This window comes from Hemiscyllium ocellatum, chromosome 24 (genome assembly GCF_020745735.1).
Source record: "Hemiscyllium ocellatum isolate sHemOce1 chromosome 24, sHemOce1.pat.X.cur, whole genome shotgun sequence".
Lineage (NCBI taxonomy): Eukaryota > Metazoa > Chordata > Chondrichthyes > Orectolobiformes > Hemiscylliidae > Hemiscyllium > Hemiscyllium ocellatum.
Window position 1 is genome coordinate 27,630,241 of NC_083424.1, and position 23,022 is coordinate 27,653,262.

Sequence of the window (23,022 nt, forward strand, 5' to 3'; positions counted from 1 at the left end):
AGCCATTCCACCTCCTTGATGCTACCTGTCCCTCTACCTATTTTTGTATTGTCTGCAAACTTAGCCAAATTTTTCAGTTCCTTAATCTAGATCATTAAATGTATAAAGTGAAAATGTTCCTTTGATTCTTTCTCCATCTTTAAATTTCATTTGAGATTGTCAGCTATGGAACAGAGAAAGGTGTCTGATGCCCTGCTGCCCTCATCACAATGTTAACAGCTTGCACTTAAAGAAATTATGAAAGAGAGAATTTTGACTTGCAGGAAGCAGCAAAATGGTGCTGCAAAGTCAAGGAGAAAGTGAGGGCTGCAGATGCTGGAGATCAGAGCTGAAAATGTGTTGCTGGAAAAGCGCAGCAGGTCAGGCAGCATCCAAGGAGCAGGAGAAGGGCTCATGCCCGAAACGTCGATTCTCCTGCTCCTTGGATGCTGTCTGACCTGTTGCGCCTTTTCAGCAACACATTTTCAGCTCCTGCAAGGTCAAGCCAAATATCTTTAAGTGAGTGAAGGTGAACAGCAACTAATCCCTAGAAAGAAGCTCTTGCATTCAGGAAAAAGAGAGAATATTGGTCAGCAAAGAAATTACATAATTCACTCTGGGAGAATGTAAAAATCGTATGGATGATACAGCACACTAGGTCCATCATTCCTATGGCAGCTCTTTAAAAGAGCTTTTAGACTGACTGGCATTTTCGTGTCTGGCATTTTTACATGGCATTGACTGTACAACACCTGGGAGGTTCTTATCCCACAAAAAGCTCTTTACAATTACAATTTTCTATAAAAAGTCAAGGTGTGGCATTAGATTGCCTGCTTATCCTATTTCATGAGGCAGGCACAGCAAAGATCAGCACGCCTATCAACACCATGAAAACCCCAAGGGCTAGACTTCACCCAAGATCCTAATACTCAGCATTCCAATATTAACAAAACTCAATTTCTTAATCAATGTGGTATTTATTCCTTTGAGTGTGAACCTGATGTGAGCCAATATACAATTATATATCTTCCACTACCCAAGCTAATTATTTACATCTCGGGTAAATCTTGGGTAGAGTAGTGCTTCTGGGTGGGTTACTCTTCGGAGGGTCGGTGTGGACTTGTTGGGCCGAAGGGCGTGTTTCCATACTGTAGAGAATCTAATCTAACAAAGTCCATGCAACTTGTATGTATTAGCTGTTTATTCACTTAAATCCATTTCAATAGATAGATTGAAGTTGTTTTTGGGTTAGGAAGTATACGCTTGTAAGGTATAATACCATAAACAAAAATAAAATTGCATAAAAGAGCAGCAGATTCTATCCTTCATTGGCTGGCTTCCTAGAAAACAATTGGATAACAGAATTATTTTGTCTATGTTAATTATAGGTTTTGTTAAGTAGAATGCCCAATGCAAGTAACTGCGTGGGAGAGTAGGATTGAGAAAAGTAGTATATTGCAGACATGTAGCATAGACACCACCTGCAGAAATGGTGCATTCTCCACTGATTTGGGGATGTGAATAGTTTTCAGCTGTGGACTGAGTGGTTGTTGCAGCATGACTTGATACTCTCTGCCTTTCCGTTCCTTCATTTCAGCTACTTTTTCTGTTAGTGGAAACGTCAATGCTAGATTTAAAAAAAACAGAAGAAATAAACAATGTATTTAACTGAAAAAGAGAAAGTTTTTCATATATGTTTTAAAGTTTTTAATGCAGCTTTGATCATTTTAAAACATGAGTTTATCTTATTTATTCTCAGGACATGAATGACCTAGACAATTTATAGCACTGGATACTATTTGTACCATGTTTCTCCACCAGCTTAAGAGATTTCCATTCTATCCGTGCTTTCCACTTCTTGGTGTAGAGTTCTGGAGGACACTGGAAAATCCACATTTAGTTCTCTCTCCTAATTCTCCAAGATGACAATGGCATGCCGTTTTTAAAAATCATTGCTATCCTTCTGATATTGGTAGTCCTAAAATTTTTACTTATGAAAAGTGGCCACATATGTCAAAGTTAGGGCAATGCTCGATGTGCTGGTCAGCTCTTGTTCTTCTTGGTAGCATAGCTTGTAGGATTCAGAATTGCTGTTGAAGTAAACTTGGTGAGTTGCAATAGTATATTTTGTAGATGTTCACATATTGCCACACTAAACTGGGTCTTGTTAGCGTTGTGACTGCAACAACTTTTTTAATTACATTGAACATTAGAAATAAGTACATCATAAAGTGCTTCAAACCACATAGCAGGTAAAGAGCAGAGCTGCTAAAGAGGTATGGGTTTAGATTAGAGTGGGGTTTAGATTAGAGTGGTGCTGGTAAAGCACAGCAGTTCAGGCAGCATCCGAGAAGCAGTAAAATCAATGTTTCGGGCAAAAGCCCTTTATCAGGAATACAGGCAGAGAGCCTGAAGGGTGGAGAGACTCTTCAGGCACTCTGCCTGTATTCCTGACAAGCGGCTTTTGCCTAAAATGTCAATTTTACTGCTCCTCAGATGCTGCCTGAACTGCTGTGCTTTTCCAGCACCACTCTAATCTAGACTCTGGTTTCCAGCAACTGCAGTCATTGTTTTTACCTTGCTAAAGAGGTGTGTCTTCCTTTTAAAGGAAGAAAACAAGTTAGGGATTTAAGGAGGTCACTCCAGAGTTTGGGGCCCAAGGCAGGTGATGACTATTTCAGCACCCTTTTGACTTGAAGGCAATTGAAGCACCATTTAAGGTGACAAGATAAATCCCTCACTTTGTTATGGTGACTTTATATTTTATAATTTTTGTGAACTTAGAGTAATAGAGATGTACAGCACTGAAACGGACCCTTCGGTCCAACCTGTCCATGCTGACCAAATATCTCAACCCAATCTAGTCCCACCTGCCAGCACCTGGTCCATATCCCTCCAAACCCTTACTTGAGAACTTTTTATTTTCCTTAAGAGGTATTCCCCAGAACCAGACCTAGTAATGAGATATACTGATTAGTAAAGTTCTTCTAAGCTACTTCAGAATCTGATCTCCATCTCTGTCCTTTACACTCTTAACAATATCAGTCTATGTGCAGATAAATGGTCTTGCATTATTATTCTTATCATATTTACACTTCTCTGCAATTTCCCTGCAAATTTGCTCCTCTATTTTTCCCATTATTGGCGGCCTATAAAATACACCCAACTGTATTTGACAAATTTCAGGTTTAGTATTGGTCCATGCAATTTTACACTCCACATATTGACAATATAAAACTGACATTCCATGTGATCCTGGTTATTTTGTTAAAATTATTTAATGATTTTAAGAACATACGAATATTATGGACCACATTTCATCTTTGTGAAGTCAATAATTAGGGCAAACAGACTTAAGTGATTGGTAGAAAGTTTAGAAAAGGAGATGAGGATTCTTTTTTTCATTCAGAGTGATGTTGCAGTCCAGGAAATCATTACTGAAAGACTAGTAAAAGTAGCAACCCGCAAGTCATTTAAGAATGTATCTGGATATGCAACTCAATTTTGGAAAGTGAGATTAGGTTAGATGGCTCGCTTTTTGGTCAGCACAGACTCAATGGCCCAAGTAGCTTCCTTCTGTGCCGTAAATGCCAATGTTCAATTGCTTACTTATGTTGTATATAATCTTATTTGCAAATAAATCCGAACAAAGCATAAGACTGTGTACAGTTCTCTAATGTGTCATCTGAGATCTGGGAACAAGACTATTTGTATTACCAATATTGACTGGTAATCAGTTTGCTGTAGTTGATTGTTAATTAGGTCTGAATTTCACTCATGCATTCCTAACTTTCAGTTCATAACCAGTTGAGTCAGTTCTGGCTTAGTTAGAATGCTGGCCTTGTATTTAACACAAGTTTCTAGTCTTAAACAACAAAAGAAAGTGATATTTATTGGTTAAAAAAGTTCCTAATTTGTTTATATCACTTCAATTTTATAAAATGAACAGAATCAAGCTCCCATGTCATGTAGAATTTGTAATGAAATGAAGTTCATCACCATCACTTCTTGAAACACTGCTGTAATCCCTGGTTTGTTGCTGTTATGATATCTGCAGAAATTACGTTTGAAGGATGTAACACATCAGGTTAAAATAAAGACACTCCCTTTGTTTACAGTTAGACCCATCTGACCTGGTTAGGACCCCACCACCAAGGATATATTTCCCTCCCCTCCCCTATCAGCGTTCCGCAAGGACCACTCCCTTCGTGACTCCCTTGTCAGATCCACACCCCCCACCAACCCAACCTCCACCCCCGGCACCTTCCCCTGCAACCGCAGGAAATGTAAAACTTGCGCCCACACCTCCACACTCACTTCCCTCCAAGGCCCCAAGGGATCCTTCCATATCCGCCACAAGTTCACCTGTACCTCCACACACATCATCTATTGCATCCGCTGCACCCGATGTGGCCTCCTCTATATTGGTGAGACAGGCCGCTTACTTGCGGAACGCTTCAGAGAACACCTCTGGGCCGCCCGAACCAACCAACCCAATCACCCCGTGGCTCAACACTTTAACTCCCCCTCCCACTCCACCGAGGACATGCAGGTCCTTGGACTCCTCCACCGGCAGAACACAACTACACGACGGCTGGAGGAGGAGCGCCTCATCTTCCGCCTGGGAACCCTCCAACCACAAGGTATGAATTCAGATTTCTCCAGCTTCCTCATTTCCCCTCCCCCCACCTTGTCTCAGTCGGTTCCCTCAACTCAGCACCGCCCTCCTAACCTGCAATCCTCTTCCTGACCTCTCCGCCCCCACCCCACTCCGGCCTATCACCCTCACCTTGACCTCCTTCCACCTATCCCATCTCCATCGCCCCTCCCCCTAGTCCCTCCTCCCTACCTTTTATCTCAGCCTGCTTGGCTCTCTCTCTTATTCCTGATGAAGGGCTTATGCTCGAAACGTCGAATTCTCTATTCCTGAGATGCTGCCTAACCTGCTGTGCTTTGACCAGCAACACATTTGCAGCTGTGATCTCCAGCATCTGCAGACCTCATTTTTTACTCTAGGGTATCAGGCATACATTTTTGCTTTTGTTCAAGTTCAAAGGCAACCTCAAGATGTGAAATGGAAATAGTTTTTGTCTGAAAATCTCTTCCAATCTAGTTCCTGGTGGGCACTGAACAACAGCACAACATTTTCACTAACTTGGAACTAATTTAGCAACCTTACTCTAGTTAAGTGACATGATTGCAGTTGTGGAAGTGGAAAGCTGTTCCAATGGTTCAATAATGGTGTGTTATTTTGAGATTGCCCCAGATGAAAAAGTAAGCTTCAAATTGCATTTAACAGCAAACAAATTAATCTTAAGATATGCAAATTATTTTAATTACTAACCATCCTTTTATGTAATGAGCACTAATAATGTTTTTCATTTCCTATCCACTTCAGAAAATATGAACAAATGAGGACATATTACTGTTTCCACTTTCTTCAGTAGTGATGTGTAAATGACAACTGCTGTTCCCCATCATCCCTTATCAAATAAGGGGTAGCACTTGAACCTTTTATATATAACAATCATACCAAGGTGTCAATGTGCACCAAACAGTTGATTTTATTATGCAGACACCCAAACAAATGATCATGCTTCTTATTTATGGTTAATGGTTTCGATGTGGTTTGCCATTATACCAAAATAAAAGATGCTAAATGACCAGCATGCATTAGCGGGTTGTTTTATCTATATAGGACCTGCCTTGATAGTCCTAATGATTGGTTTGATGGACTGGTGTTCTACAGGTCCAGCACTCAGGTTCTGGCACAGCCATTTGACCAGGGAAGCAATTTCCTTGGTCAGTTCTTTGAAACCAAATTCAACAGTTTCTTGGAGCTGTAATAAGTTGGAGTTAATCTTGACTAGTCTGGAATCCATATTCTGTAGTGTGGTCTCAACTGAGTTCACAGTGGAGCTCACCTCCTCCACTGCTGATTCTATCTGATTGGTACTGGACTCAATTACACCTTGAAGCAGCTTCACCTCAATCTGAAAACTGACTTGCATCTCTTTGAATGTATGCTGGAGATTCTCTTTCACTTTCCCTAAATTGGTCAGCCCGTCCTTCTCTAACATTGCCAAATTGACTGGAAGGTCAGCATCCTGATGATCTTTTTCAGTTTGCCATATTTTTCTTCCTCTTACCCTTACTTTGCTCTCAGCACATGTGTTAGTTTGCTTGCCTTCCTGTTTGGCAGTTCGAATCCTCAATTCCTGCTGTCCTGGAGGTTCTTTCTGAATCAGACAATGGTCTGAAGTAAAAGTTGGCATTAGATTACATTCCTCCTGTTGGCTACTTTGCCCCTGTCTTTGTTGGTTGAAACATTCTGGAATTGATGTCTGTACAACATTGTTAGTATTAGCTGGGGAAGGAATTGGTGGATTAACTTTTCTGCTGATCACCTCTTGGAATATTTCTGTAGCATCTGGAACAAAATTGTGAATCATGAGTAGCATTTCACTCAGTGTTGTATCTTGCCCATTAAATAACTGGTTCTTATTTATTAAAGACATCAAGAAAGATTACATTTACAATAGTTAGAAAAAAGTTTGCACAGACCTGCAGTCATTTCTTTTTGACATTCGTATGTTTGTGTGGGTCTTCAATAGAAATAGCTATGCAAAATGTTGACAGTTTTCTACAAAAGTGTGGATGCAGGAATACATATTGAAATTGAAAAATAAGGATGAAATACAGAATTTTGATCCCACTTAATTTCTAGATCATACTTGAGGCAAGATCTTAACTAATTGAAATTTATCCACTTTAGAGTTAAAAATCACACAACACCAGGTTATAGTCCAACAGGATGAAGGAGCATCGGCCCGAAAGCTAGTATGCTTCCAATTAAACCTGTTGGACTATAGCCTGGTGTTGTGTGATTTTAAACTTTGTGCACCCCAGTTCAACACCGGCATCTCCAAATCACGTTATAAAAAAGCCTTTGGTATTGACTGACTGTTTTGCATAGCCACGGGCTATTGACAAGTACATAAGTAAAGCATTTTGTTTATGTATTAAACAATTTAATTTGTTTATTCTAATAATAAAGTATAAAAGGAACTAACTATATTGCAAAACATCAGGTTAGTGAAATAATCCTTCCTTATCCCAAATCCTCCCTTTCACCAATGCTTGCCAGTGTAACCTCCACCCTTTTAGTTTGCTCATGAAGAAAGAGACTGTAATCTATTCCTCACCTAATGCAGGGGTGGGAATCTGGTACATAAGTAATTATAGTTGTCTGTATTCTCTAGTCTACCAGAACTAGTTTTCTCTAGTTCTTCTAATAAAACACTCGTGCATACCAAGTTCCACATAAAATCATCATTGAATCCCCCATAAATTTTAAATGAATTTTAATGAAGCTTCTCTGGAGCATGATCATATTCCTCATCTATAATTTTTCTAATATGTGAACTATAATTAGATTCATTTTGATCCAGCTTCTGAATCAGTGTCACTGACAAGACAAGTTTAACAGCATCACATACATTATGAACATATATATTAAAAGCCAAACAATCTCAAAACTGAGCTAAATCCTGGGATATATCCAACATAAAAGTTCTAATTATATGACTATCTCTCAATATTAAGTTTAACTGACATTGACCACGGGCAATTGTTTAAGCTTGAAAATGGTAAATTCATGGACTTTACACAACATACAAAATAAACAAATTCTTATAATAATTATCAAAATAGCTAAAACAGAAAATAATACCAATATTCCAATGAGGTCAGAAGTCAAATGACTAAATATTTATTCATCTCACCTAGGAAGTATATCAACTGTTAAAAGTATATTTGTGTCACCTTTGTACATTATTAAAACTTGAAAGATGCCACCAAGAAAACAGAAAAGTAAAAAACTACTCCTTACCATTTGAATCATGAGTTTTTGGAAAATTATGTCTTCGTGTCCTAAAAGAAATAGTACATTGAGAAGATGCCATTACATGCAAATAAATATATAATGAAATATGCAAATGTTAACTTTTGAACTTCCAATAACATTTTAAAATTACACCATTCACTTTAGCTTGTGCTGCTTAAATTAGAAAAATAAAATCCAAGTGTACTTCCCATTGAAAGAAACTGGCCAAAATTGGATTATAAGAAGGAATACTTGTACCAATTTAAACTGTAGTCTTATTGCCTGATAGATCAATCATATATCATTCAGCAGAACAAAACTACTTACACTATGGAAGACACATTTTGTTGACAATTTTATTTTTTTCTCCCCCTTTGTCAGATCCTCCATTTCCTAATTAGCCGGGTTCACTCTATGCAGGAGTAGTTACTGTATGTTTACTCAGGCTAGAAATTGAAGGGCATGGGATTTAAAAATAGGGCAAGTCTTGTTATAACTGTACAGAGCGTTTATGAGGCTGCACCTAGAGTGTAGTTTTGGTCCCCATATTTAAGAAAGAATATCTTGACATTGGAGTCAGTTTAAAAGATTCCTGCATTGAAGGGGTTGGTATCAAAAACACTAAACATGTTACACCTTTATTCATTAAAAGTTTAGAAGAAGCAGGCGTGATTTTATTGAAATATTCAAGATTCTGAGAGGGCTTAACAGGATAGATGTCAAGAAGATGTTTTCACTACTGGGGAAATCTCGAACTAGGGGATATAGTTTTCAGAATGAGGGACACTCATTTAAAACTGAGATGTGAAGGAATTTCTCTCCCAGATGGTAATGACTGTCTGAGCAGAGAATTGGGGAGGCTAGATCACCGAAAGTACATAAAGAGGCAACAGGGTAGATTTTTGAAATATTGGGGACTTGAGGGCTACATAGAGCTGGCACAAGAAAGGAATTGAGTCCTAGGGCAGATCAGCCATGGTCATACAGAATGCAGGGCAGACTTGCGGGGCTGAGATGCCTTCTCTTGCTCATATTTCTTGTGTTATGTTGAATCTTTCTAATCTTCCACTGATTATCGTAAGATATCAAGTAGATAGATAATTTGGTCTATCCTAGCTCACATAATCAGGGCAAAATTATGTCTCCTACCAAAGTGTTCAATTATTTATTAAATGATTCCAAGGTATTTAACTCAGCTGACTTAAACAGAATTTAATTTTATTAGTCATCACTTTGAAGCAAGAAAAGTAACTCCCTGAAATGTTATGCATTTCATTTCATAAGTTTAATTCTAATCGCTCTGTTCCTACAACCTTGGTTTTTTTTAAAAGTACTGCTCTACATTTGCCATTCCTACTCAAGAATGAATGATTAATGGAGAAAAAAGAATGTTATTCATCTATTCTAAGACTGATAAATGAATGGTGGTTATAATAAGTTTTTCCTTTTTTAGGTTGGGATCTTGGCACAGATGACTGACTCTTCAAAAAAAAGGAATGAGAACCATAAAGTCAAAGAGCTGCACAGAATCAGACTCTTTGGTCGAACTCATCCATGCTAACCAGATATCCTGGATTAATCTACTCTCATTTGCCAGCATTTGGCCCATATCCCTCCAAACCCCTCCTATTCATATACCCATTCAGGTGCCTTTTAAATGTACAAGCTTCCACTACTTCTTCTGGCAGCTCATTCCAAACACATAGCACCCTCTGTAAAAACATTGATCCCTTTCAAATCTTTCTCCTCTCACCTTAAGCCTCTACCCTTTGGTTTTGGACTCCCCTAGCCCGGAAAAAGAAACCTTGATTATTCATCCTATCCATGCCCCTCATGATTTTATAAACTTCTATATAAGGTCACCCCTCAGCCTCCACCACTTGAGGGATAATACCCTAGCCTATTCAGCCTTTCCCTAAAACTCAAACCCTCCACCCTAGCAACATTCTTCAATATCTTTTCTGAACCCTTTCAAGTTGCACAAAATCCTCTCTATAATATGGAGTCCAGAACTGAACTGAGTATTCCAAAAGTGGTCTAACCAACGTATTGTTCAGCCGCAACATGATATCCCAACTCCTATATTCAATGCTCTGACCAATAAAGACAAGCATACCAAATGCCATCTTCACTACCCAGTCTACCTGCAACTCCACTTTCAAGGAATCCTTCAGCACTTTCACAATGAAAAAAGAGCATTGAAAACACTATGTTCTGGAGTTACTCAAGGTGCCCTGTCTGTAATGGACAGCGCACCCTGTATCCTGGTAAACTACATTCAGGCTGTCATACCAAATTCTTACTAGGGATTGATCCATAGTATAAGTCTTTTTTATAATTTCACACAAAATTAACAAGGGGTACATAGGATGAGTGGCATGTAAACTATTAAAATGCTAGTACAGGAACATAGAATTTGGGCACAGGATTAGCCCCTTTGCCCTTCATGACTGTTCCATCATTCAATAAGATCATGTCTGATTTGATTTTACTTTCCTGACCACTCCCCATAGCCCTCAACTTCCAGAAGATTATCGAACTCTGCCTTGAATAAATTCCAATGACAAGCCTTCACTACTTCGAGGTTTTTTTTGCATTAATGAAAAAGTATATTGTTAGAGAATAGAAAACAATACTTATGTGGAAGTGTATAATAGTAATACAAGGTGTACAGAGTGGGGAAGAAAATGTTCTTTTAGAGAAGTTAAATCTTGATATTTTAATAATAAATAGCTTCCCAATATTTATGAAGCAATTGATCAGCAAATTATAAGAATAATCAAAGTAAATTATCTTTTACATAATACAGACCCTTTGGAAAAATAAGCTGCCATAAATTATGAAGCCAAACACTGATTATAATCAAATGAAAACATGAAATTAGAATTGAGACAGCTTTAAACTTACCAAGAAACACAGACATCCAATCTGAAACGGTATTTTACTATTGAAACATCTGTGGTATTTTGTTACTCCAAATAATCATCCAGTACAATTTGAACTTCACAAATGGAATGTTTCAATGTGACAACTAATGAAGTATAGAAAATAACTGCAATATCTTTAAAAGTTCTAAAGTGTCAAATGTAATAGTCCAGAATAACTCTAAAACAGGGCTTCAATAAATATTCTCCCGTGTTTAATTTTATGATGTTGATATTAGACGCTGGAAATTAGAGAAGTCAGTGTGCACAGCAGCTGACAATTTGCAATACAAACAACAACAATGAGCACCATTATCCACCTCAATGTTTTTCATCACAGTATCTCATTTCTTTTTAGCTGTAAATAGCCTCAGCAACCCAAGGGAAGCAAGTGGCTCCATCACAATGGGTGAAAATCATAAATGATAAATATTTCCCTTTTCACCTAATGCCGAAGAAGATGAGCCAAGCATATTTAAAATATAATTAGATATTTCAGTAAGTATCGTCTGATTCCTCGTTTATTTAAAAAATGCCTTTTACTTTAAAAGTTTTCTCATATAAAATTTGCAATGGCAACAAGATACATACTGAGGTCAACGGTTACGAAGACAGAAACAATGCTGGAATGAAAAGTAACCAGAAACGATGAGAAAACATTGAAGTGACAAAGTGCAAAATGCAACTAGAATAACATCAACTCAATTAGCACGAAACTTAGTGTTTTATATTCTCTTTTAAGAAACTTCAAAACTGTGGAGGCGAAATGAATTTCACCATAACTCCCCTTGAAAACAGAAATAATCGTGTGGCCGTCATAAAAAAAATGACATTCAAGGACATTTAGTGAAATGGGAAAGGTATATAAAGCTAATCATGTTAAGACCGGAATTGATAGATGAATGATACAAATGAGCAACAAGTACCGTTTGATTCCTGGTTTTTGTCTATTTCAGCAGAACGTTGCTGCCTAAGGCAATTTGAATGGGGAATGAAAGTGGTTTTTCTTACCTTTTCAAGCATGATTGCTGCAGACCCTGGCAATCAGAATCTCGTTCGAGAAAAGTAACCTGTTTTCTGGACTCCATTAAAGAAAATTTATGCCTAGGTTCTCCCTACACTAGACCCACAACAGTGGAGTTCTTGAAACTCTAGGCAACGGCTGATAGCTTAGTGAAAGCCTCTGTTTTTGCTGAACTAGCGCCCAGCATACACATGCGCACTGTATAAGGTTCAAGGCACAATTTAAAGCAAGTGTTAAAGAATGTAACGACATTAGATCAGTGAGAACTAAACATACTTAGGTTCTGCTGATAATATGGTGCATTATTAAGCGATTTAACGCAGGGGATTTATAACGTATTGCCAATGTTGTTTATTATATATTTGTTTTAATAACTACGTCGCAAGTAATTGTTGCGTGTTTTTGACTGGGGCGGTTTAATGTTTTATTTTATTAATTATGATTTAAGTTTCCTAATAGTTTTCATTGTTTGCTGATCTAATATCCATGTTTGCTGTGTGGGGCACCTTGTGGGGTATCTTACAAGGACAAAATCAAGTTCTTAAAGGCAGAACTCCGAGTTTGCCAGCACTTTTCAAATAGAGGTGACTTTGTTAGCTCGGTCAGGATATAAGATGGTCACAGACCCAAGGGGTTTCTGTGTGGTGAGGTAGGTGGAGCCAAATGACCAGCGGTACGCAAAGCTCCGCTTCAAGAATGCTTTCAAATGTGACATGAAGACCCCAGCTAGCAATGATTGTACGCGGAAAGGACCCGCTGATATCAGAGGACAATATCATGGAGTGGCATGCACCACCAGGATGACCAGCACCCACTTGAGGCAAAACCTGTCTCACAAGGATTAAACTCTTCAGCTGTGTACGCATGAAGAGGCCCTATCTGGAATGAATTTATTTGCTCAATGGCCATTATCTTTTGTGGATGAAAGGATGCAACCAATAATAAAATTGACATCCAGTCTTGATGTTAAAACTCTCTTCCGTGTTTTCAAATCTCTCCATAGCCTCAGCCTTAGCCTTCCCGATATCTATAATCTCCACAAACCTCCAAGATATCTGCGTGCGTTTAATTCTGGTTTCTTGTGCATCCCTGATTTTAATCACTCCTGTTGGTCCTGGATTCCAACTCTGGGATACCATCCTTCTACCTCTGCACATCACTTCCTTCCTTTAAGATACCCCTTAAAACCTCATTCTTTGTTGAAATACTTGACCATACAACTTGATGTGACTTAATTTCATATTCTGTTTTAAAAGTTTCCACTGAAACGCCTTGGAGCATTTTATTAGGTTGTTATTGTTTTTATTAGTGATGAGAGTAAACTGTAGTAACAAGTTTACAAAAATGATTGATGAATTTCAATCAAGTCAGCTCTTATCATATTGCAACAATGACTGCAATGAGAACATGCAATTAAGATGTTTTTATTTGCAGAAAACGTCCAGCTGTTTCAACTCTAATGTAGATTACTACATCACAATAGTAGGGGCCAAAGTTATCTTCATTGAAAGTAAATCGCATATACCTCTAGAAAAGAAATCACATATACTCCATTGATACATATTTAAGTATATCTCCACTGGAATCTAGATTGCATTTATACCTCATAGAATATAAATTTCAATGTACTCAATTAGCAAATAGATCATATTCTGCATCCTGAAATATTGACCACACACAATAAATTAACCATACTCCAGTGGGAAAATTTCTTCACTGAAATGTCGCTTGAACATAGCAGATTCTCAAGATGCCCATGGTTGCGGGTTTCTTAATATCCATATTATAATATGGATTTCAGGGGAATGTTTACATATTCCTCATGGGAAGAAGATATGGAAATGCATCTATCATCGTCAGCCATATTACACCATTGATCATTCCGATATATCCCTGGCATAAATCCCATATACTTACATTAGGCATCAAGTTTGATAATTTGGCATCAAGGAGCTTTTAACAATTGAATCAATGGGAGTCAGGGAACGTTTCTCTGCTGCTTGGAGTCAAACCTGGCACAAAAGATGGTTATGGTAGTTGGAGATCAGCCATTTCAGTTCCAGTACCTCTCTGCAGAAGTTCCTCAGGATAGTGTCAATTGACCAGCCATCTGTCAGAAGTGGGTATGTTCAATGACAATTCAACAATATTCAGCACCATTCAAAAGTCATCAGATACTGAAGCAGGCCATGTCAAAATTTGGCAACAGCTGAACAATATCCACATTTGAGCTGACAAGGACATGTAATATTCATGCCACACAAGTGCCAGGCAATAACTATCTCCAACAAGAGAAAATCTAAACATTGTACATTGACAATCAATGGCCTCACCATTGCTGAAACCCCAGCTATCAAATTCCTGGAGATTACTACTAACCAGGAAAGGACTGCACTTGCCATACAAATATCTGGTTAGGGAGTAGGAATCTAGGTGGGATGTTCTTTGGAGGGTCGGTGTGGACTTGATGGGCCAAATGGCCTGCTTCCACATTGTGGGGATTCTATGAAAATGTATTCACTATTTTAAAGGAGCAAGTCACGATGATGATTAACTATTTCTGGTTGCCTGTTGACTGCAATTTCAACTAACCTTAAGAATCTTAACACTATCCAGGGCAAAGCAGCTAGCTTGAAAGGCACTGCACCAAAAACATTCACTCCTTCCACCATCCACTCTCAGTAGAAATGTTATATACCATCTATAGATGCATTGCAGAAATTCACCATGTTTCCTCAGACATTGCCTTCCATGACCACTGCCATCCAGAAGGACCACTGCATAAGAACACCACAACCTGCAAGTTCCCCATCAAGTCATTTACCATCTGGACTTGGAAAGATATCATCATTGTTTTAGTTTTGCTGGGTCAAAATACTGGGACTCCCTCCTAAATGGCATTGTGGGTGTACTTACACCAAATGGACGGTAGTAGTTCAAGAATGCAGCTCAACACACTTTCTCAAGGGCCATTAATGAGGGTCAATGAATAGTGGCCCAGCCAATGAGGTCCACCTCCCATGAATTAATAAAAAACAGATAAGCCAAATGCCCTTCCCCCTGCTCTATTTCCTATATTTCTTTATACACTAAGGAAGCAGATCTCCTATTTCCTCATTGGAATGCCATATAATTCTGTGACAAATAAAGTATATACTTATTTATGATAATGTATAATAGTGATAAATAAAATTATGCTTATTAAAAACATATCATGTTACTAACAACTTTTGTTGAGTAAAAGCTGTTTATTCATTATAATATCTGGGTGATCTTGATACAGTTTGAATTTTTCTCAATATCTTAAGGACAACATGGTATAGTTTAGAGTGTTATGAATGTAAATTTGTGTTCATTTTTTACTTTGACTGAATAAAGGTGAAGGGAAAGTTGCCATTGACCCAGAAGGTGATACGGCTGCTCTCTCATTAAAGGGGAATGACTGGTGGTGAGTCTAACCGAGGGTCACCATTTCTGAGAAACAACAATACCTACAATGATAAAGATACAGCAGAGACACGTGTTACCTTCAGCCTTATCCAATAAGATGAGGGGTGAAGTTGAGAAGTCTGGACATTCATGGTGACGTCAGCTGGCACAGGAATTGCATTGCAAAGTACCCATCCAACCAACCGAACTAACCAATATCCTTTGGTTGAATAGAAATCTCAGACCTAACAATAACTTCCAAATATGTTAAAGTGGTTCCTGAAGTATAATTAGGGTATTAATTCCATCTTCTGTCAAGTTGCAAATAAAGAAATGTCCACGGCTTGTCACTTTGCACAGTCTAAAATACTGACCAGATATACTTATAATTAATCTTTTATGAATAGGAACATATATGGAAGACATGTCAGGGGTTTTTAATATTATGTTTACTATTGGTATGAAGTAGATTTAATTTTGCAACAACACTAAAGGACTGATCTGAATTTAAAAGATTTTGGATTTCAGTGATTCTGTTCCTTTTACTGAAGTGTTCCTGAGTTTGACTGTGGATTAATTTATACTATGACTGCAGCAGCATTGAAAAAAGGGATTACTTTGCACCAAGGCTATAGCTTCAGCAAGAATGCAAGAAAAGAGACTTCACCAGTAAATATCTAAAAGGAGAAAATACAGATGTTTCGGTTATGGATTCATTAGTATGCATATCATCTGTTTAAAAGAGATATTTTAATCACTTTCAACCAAACCAGAACTACCTATTCTCTGTCATAGATAAGTGTGTGCTGTTTTTGAAGCTGTATCAATCTCTGGATTTTAAAGGCATAACAAATAGAACTAAAAATTGGCCACTCGGCTCAACATTTAAGCACTGGGGCCCTTTGATGTAGAAATAACCTTTTTGATAATGATTAAGCTGCAGAATTGTAATAGCTACAATATTTTAGCCATCACATACTGGTTCGTAAGAGTCATGGTCTATCCCTGCAACTAGCTTTTCTTTTTAACACAATGATGATTGGAAAATACCTATTAGCTTTTCCATTGCTGCAAATCAAAGTCACATAATGAAGCATTGTAGAATATGTACCAGGAAATGTCAGTGATTTCTAGATTCTAAACATTATTACCAATGAATTCTTATGACAGTAGTTTTAACTACCCAAGCTAATATACAGATAGAACAAAAGAAAAATTAAGAATCCACTGTCACATAAGGGTACACTGTTCTGAGTCAGGTTCTTCTTGAGAAGCTTTATTGTACAGGATCATTTAAATTTCAACTCTCATTCGCGCGCCCACTCCCCTGGTGACATATTCATCCTGGGCCTCCTCCACTGTCAAAATGAGGCAACAAACAAACTGAAGGAACAATACCTCAGGAGCTTACAGCTGAATGGCCTCAACATAAAGTTCATCAGCTTCAAAACCTCCCCTCCCAAACCTCATCCCATGTCCAGCCTTCTCCTCCCCACCCCCTTGACCTGATCTAACCTGTCCATCTTCCTTCTCACCTATCTGCTGCACTCTTCCCCTAACCAATCACAATAATCTCTTACCTGCATCCACCTATCAACATTCCATTTCCTTTCCTGCATCCACCTATCATCATCCCACCTACCTGTCCCCCACACACCCCGTCCCTCTATTTCACAGCTCCTTTCCCCCTCCCCAGTCCTGACCCAAAACATCAACTTTCCTGCTCCTCCAAGGCTGTCTGACCTGCTGTGCTTTTCCATCTCCACATTTTATCAACTCTGACTTCCAGCATCAGCAGTCCTTACTATCTCCAGGACTAAAAAAGAGAGTTATTATAATTCTAATAAGCCAATTTTGTGATCTGCACTCCCTTGAGCAAGTAATTCATAGTAACCTTAATAGTGGGTTTCCTCCGGGTGCTCCGGTTTCCTCCCACAGTCCAAAGATGTGCGGGTCAGGTGAATTGGCCATGCTAAATTGCCCGTAGTGTTAGGTAAGGGGTAAATGTAGGGGTGTGGGTGGGTTGCGCTTCGGCGGGTTGGTGTGGACTTCTAGGGCCGAAGGGCCTGTTTCCATTCCGTAAGTAATCTAATCTAGTCTCAGAACAGCCATTTCAATTTTTCATGTTTTGGTCCTTACAGTGGAATATACTTAGAATATTCTATTTATGCTAAAGGGTACAGAGGAGTAATGAAGTACCAACACCATTACGAATGAAGTAGTAATAGATAAACTAATGAAGCTAAAGGTAGATAAGTCCCTGGCCCTGATGGCTTGCATTTCAGAATCCTAAAAGAGGTAGGTATAGAAATAGTGAGCACATTGGTGGTAATTTTCCAAAAACCATTGGATTCTGAAGGAGTATCAGAAGATTTGGAAACTCTAATGTGACACACTTATTCAAAAAGAAAGGGAGGCAAAAAGTAGGAAAGTATAAGCTGATTAGCTTAAGATATATTAATGGAAAAGTATTGGAATCAATTATCAAGGAAGAAGTTGGAGAACATACCAAAAATCATAATCTAATTAAACAGTCAGCATGGCTTCATGAAAGGGAGATTGAGTATGACTAATTTATTAGAGATTTTCGAGGAAGTCTCAGCCAGAGTGGATAGACGGGAACCAGTAGATGTGTTATATTTAGTCTTTCAGAAGGTGCCCAACAGGTTAAGTCCTAAGATAAGATTTGGAGGTGGCAGATTGATGTTGTTAGAGAATTGGCTAACGGCAAGAAACAGCAAATGGGGATAAGGAGTTATTTTTCAAGTGTGGTTGCACAGGGATCAGTGCTGGTACCATAACTGTTTACAGTGTGTATGAATGACTTGGAGGAAGGAAGTGAATGTAGTATAGCCAAATTTTCAGATGACACAAAAATAAATGGAAAGGCAGGCTAGGATACAAACAGTTTACAGAGAGATATTGATAGGTTAAGTAAGTAGGCAAAGGGTTGGCAAATGTAGTATAATCATTTAAAATTTGCATTTGTTCATTTTGGGAGAACAAAAGAACACTATTATTTAAATAGAGAAAATCTGCAGAAACTGTAACTCAAAGGGACTTGGGGGTACTTGTGCACAAAACACATAAAGTTAGCACACATGTGTAGCAAGTAATCAGGAAGGCTAATGGAATGTTGGCCCTTATTTCAAGGGGATTGCAGTATAAGAGTAAGTCTTACTGCAACTGTACAAAGTGCTGGTGAGACCACATTTGCAATACTGTGAGCACGCTTGGTCCCTTTATTTAAGGAAAGATATAATTTCATTAGAGGAAGTTCAGAGCTGGTTCACTAGAATGATTTTTGGTATGGAGGGATTGTTTTATGAGCAAAGCTTAAACACGTTGGGACTCTACTCATTAGAGTTTAGGAGAATGAGAGGTGATCTCATTGAAACATATAGGATTCTTAAGGGATTTGACAGGGCAAATGGTGAGAGAAACTTTTTCCTCAAGGGGCATCAAAGACCAGAGAGAAAAGTCTCAGAATTAAGGGGTACCAATTTAAGACTGAGATGAGGAGGAATTTCTTCCTCAGTGGGTTGTGAGATTTTGGAACTTCTTACCACAGAGAGCTGTTGGGGCAGAGTCGTTGTTCATATTTAAGACCGAGAGAGATAGATTTGTAATCAGTAGGGGAATCTAGGACTATGGGGGAAAGGCAGGAAAGTGGATATGAGGAATGGGGGGATAAGCCATGATACTATTGAATGGCAGAGCAGACTCAAAGGGCCTAATGGTTTACTCCTATTCCAATTTCTTATGTCTTATGTATAATCCATTTTAGAATACAGTATTTCCACCTCTAAACAAAATTCATGCAAATTTTATAAGTCCTACAAGACAAAAAAATCCATACTTATTGCAATATTAATTTTGAATTTTCATCCTATTACTGATTGTTTAGAATTGGAAGATTCAAGTATATTGCTGTCAGACAACAATAGGATCAGATCTTAAATGTTATGTCTTTATGTTTGAAGTCAGCCAATGCTTCCTGTGCAACTGCACAAAAGCAGTCACATTATTTAGAAACTGAAAGACCTCTGACCAAATGCTTTCCACATAAATAGTTGTGAAATCTTGATTACGTAAACATGGCAATGGCAGTTATTTTGTGAAATTTTGCAAATTTTATTTTGTTGAAACCCTCACCTATGTTAATTCACATGCTATTGTTACTATAAAAACTAATTAGGTCTAACCATTAGAGATACTTGTTACTTTGGCAACCAAAATTTATTGTTGGTGGCGAACACAGTATGGCACCTAAGAATAAAGGTGTTTTATCAAAGAATAGCATGGGAATAATATTTATATGTACTTATTATCATTCAAATTTACTCCGTCTTCATGGATATCAACAGCAAATTTTAAACAAATATTCATATCCAGTTGCTACATGAAATAGTTTCACAAAATAATGCACATCTCTCTCTGTCTTCTTCGATTTAGAGTTTGTGAGCAGCTGAATCAATATCTTTTGGTCTACATAGAGGTTTTTATTTATTATTTTCCCCGTTCGTTAGATTATATAATATATTTAATTTTATATATAAAATATATATCTTGATCTATTAAGATCAACTTTTCCAGACAGTAAGCAACTTATCAACTTTCTTTGCAACTCCCTGATAATATATTCACAGCTTCTTATTTTTTCTCATCATACAGAGTCTCGATGCTTTCATCTCTGTCTTTGTAGTTCACAGCTTTCTCATCTGTCATTCAACATATCCAATTAATTTTCAGTGTTAGGTCTATAACCCTGCCTTTCAAATACTTCTTCCTTTTTGATCACTTTCTTGATTAAAATCCAATTACTAAATTGAATAAAGCAATTAAAAACAGCCGTTGAATTCATAGAACCTCTCATAATGTTACTAGACAAGTAACATTTGCGCCACACAAATGCCAGGCTGTGATCATCACCAATAAGAGACAATCTGATCTCTGCCCCCTAGACGTTCCATGGTGGTTACCATCACTGAATCTCGCACTATGAGCAGTGGCACAAATGTACATCAGAGACTAGGAAAACGGTGATGGGTAACTTACCTGCTGACTCCCCAAAGCCTGTCCATCATCTATAAGGCACAAGTCAGAAGTATGATGAAATACTCCCCATTTGTCTGGATGAATGCAAGCAAATCCAACAATACCCAAGATGCTTGCAGCATTTAGGACAAAGCAGCCCACTCGATTGGCATCACATCCACAAACATCTACTTTATCCACCACTTTCACTGCTCAGTAGCAGCAGTGTATACAATCTACAAGATGCACTGCAGAAATTCACCAAAGATCTTCATACAACACCTTTCAAACCCATACTCAATTCCATCTAGAAGGACAAGGGCAGCAGATACATGGAAACAGCACCTCCTGCAAGTTCCCCTGCCAAGTCTCCCACCATCCTGACTTGGAAACATTCCTTCACTGTTGCTGGGTCAAAGTCCTGGAATTCCTTTCCTAATGGCATTTTTTTTAGATTAGATTACTTACAGTGTGGAAACAGGCCCTTCGACCCAACAAGTCCACACCAACCCGCTGAAGTGCAACCCACCGATACCCCTACATTTACCCCTTACCTAACACTACGGGCAATTTAGCATGGCCAATTCACCTGACCCGCACATCTTTGGACTGTGGGAGGAAACCAGAGCACCCGGAGAAAATCCACGCAGACACGGGGAGAACGTGCAAACTCCACACAGTCAGTCGCCTGAGGCAGGAATTGAACCCAGGTCTCTGGGGCTGTGAGGCAGCAGTGCTAACCACTGTGCCGCCGTGCCACCGTGCCACCCACCCATTGTGGGTCAACTCATAGTAGGTGGACTGCAGTCGTTCAAGAAAGCAGCTCATGACCACCTTTTCAAGGGCAATAGTTAGTAAGTTTGCAGATGACACCAAAATTGGAGGTGTAGAGGACAGTGAAGAAGGTTACCTCAGGAACTTGATCAGATGGGCCAATTGGTTGAGAAGTGGCAGGTGGAGTTTAATTTAGATAAATGCGAGGTGCTGCATTTTTGGAAAGCAAATCTTAGCAGGACTTATATACTTAATGGTAAGATCCTAAGGAGTGTTGCTGAACAAAGAGACCTTGGAGTGCAGGTTCATAGCTCCTTGAAAGTGGAGTCACAGGTAGATAGGATAGTGAAGAAGGTGTTTGGCATACTTTCCATTATTGGTCAGAGTATTGAGTAAAGGAGTTAGGAGGTCATGTTGCGACTGTACAGGACATTGGTTAGGCCACTGTTAGAATATTGCGTCCAATTCTTGTCTCCTTCCTATCGGAAAGATGTTGTGAAACTTGAAAGGGTTCAGAAAAGAGTTACAAGGATGTAGCCAGGGTTACTAGGATTTGAGCTATAGGGAAAGATTGAACAGGCTGTGGTTGTTTTTCCTGGAGCGCCGGGGGCTGTGGGGTGACCTTATAGAGGTTTATAAAGTCATGAGGGGCACGGACAGAATAAATAGACAAGGTCTTTTCCCTTTGGTTGGAGAGTCCAGAACTAGAGGACATAGGTTTAGGGTGAGAGATGAAAGATATAAAAGAGACCTAAGGGGCAACTTTTTCATGCAGAGGGTGAAGAAGGTGTTTGGCATGCTTTCTGTTATTGGTCAGGGTATTGAGTACAGTAGTTGGCAGGTCATGTTTGTTAGGCCACTGTTGGAATATTGCGTGCAATTCTGGTCTCCTTCCTATCGGAAAGATGTTGTGAAACTTGAAAGGGTTCAGAAAAGAGTTACAAGGATGTCCAGAACTAGAGGACATAGGTTTAAGGTGAGAGAGGAAAGATATAAAAGAGACCTAAGGGGCAACTTTTTCATGCAGAGGGTGGTATGTGTATGGAATGAGCTGCTGGAGGAAATGGTGGAGGCTAGTGCAGTTGCAACATTTAAAAGGCATTTGGATGGGCATATGAATAGGAAGGGTTTGGAAGGATACGGGCTGGGTGCTGGTAGGTGGGACTAGATTGGGTTGGGATATCTGGTTGGCATGGACAAGTTGGACCGAAGGGTCGGTTTCCATGCTGTACGTCTCTATGACTCTATGACTCTAATTAGGGGCAGGCAATAAATGCTGGCCAGTCAGTGATGCCCACATCCCATGAATGAATAAAATAAATTATCCAAAAATGAATAACTAAGTAATTGTTTCACAATCATTAATTAACTACAGCCTAGAAGGATGCAATTTCACGTATCAACTTCATGCTAGTTCTCCTTGGGGCAACTTGATCAGTTTTATTCTTTTGTTGCATTTGCTATAATCCTAGAGTTCTGCAAGTTTATTTTCTTGAAATAGCATCTAATTTCCTTTTAAGATAGTTGATTGGTTTCACTTACACCATCGTTGTTGGTAGCAAATTCCACATTATTACCACTGGCGACACATAAAGTTCTTCTTCATATCCCTCTGCACCTATTCCCCTCGTCCTGCAAGACCACCTAGTATGAGTAGCTTTGAGTTTTGGTTTAATTGTTTAGTTAAATGTATGACAGCATTTAAGGATTCCATATGCAAAGTTTTAGAATCATAGAATCATAGAAATGTACAGCATGGAAACAGACCCTTCGGTCCAACCCATCCATGCTGACCAGATATCCCAATCCAATCTAGTCCCACCTGCCAGCACCCGGCCCATATCCCTCCAAACCCTTCCTATTCATATACCCATCCAAATGCCTCTTAAATGTTGCAATTGTACCAGTCTCCACCACATCCTCTGGCAGCTCATTCCATACACGTACCACCCTCTGTGTGAAAAAGTTGC

General features: G+C 38.8%; 1 protein-coding gene across 1 annotated transcript in view; it reads right to left on the bottom strand.

Annotated features, from left to right (window-relative positions):
* LOC132827335 (protein FAM216B) overlaps positions 1-12,068 on the bottom strand; it is a 32,031-nt gene extending 19,963 nt beyond the window's left edge. Inside the window, exons 1-3 of the mRNA XM_060843984.1 lie at positions 11,800-12,068; positions 7,871-7,911; positions 1,461-1,606 (exon numbers count right to left, since the gene is read on the bottom strand). Of these exons, the coding sequence (XP_060699967.1) occupies positions 1,461-1,606; positions 7,871-7,911; positions 11,800-11,876 (264 nt within the window). The 5' untranslated portion in view covers positions 11,877-12,068. The remainder of the gene's footprint in view (positions 1-1,460; positions 1,607-7,870; positions 7,912-11,799) is intronic.
* Between the last annotated feature and the right edge of the window lie 10,954 nt (positions 12,069-23,022).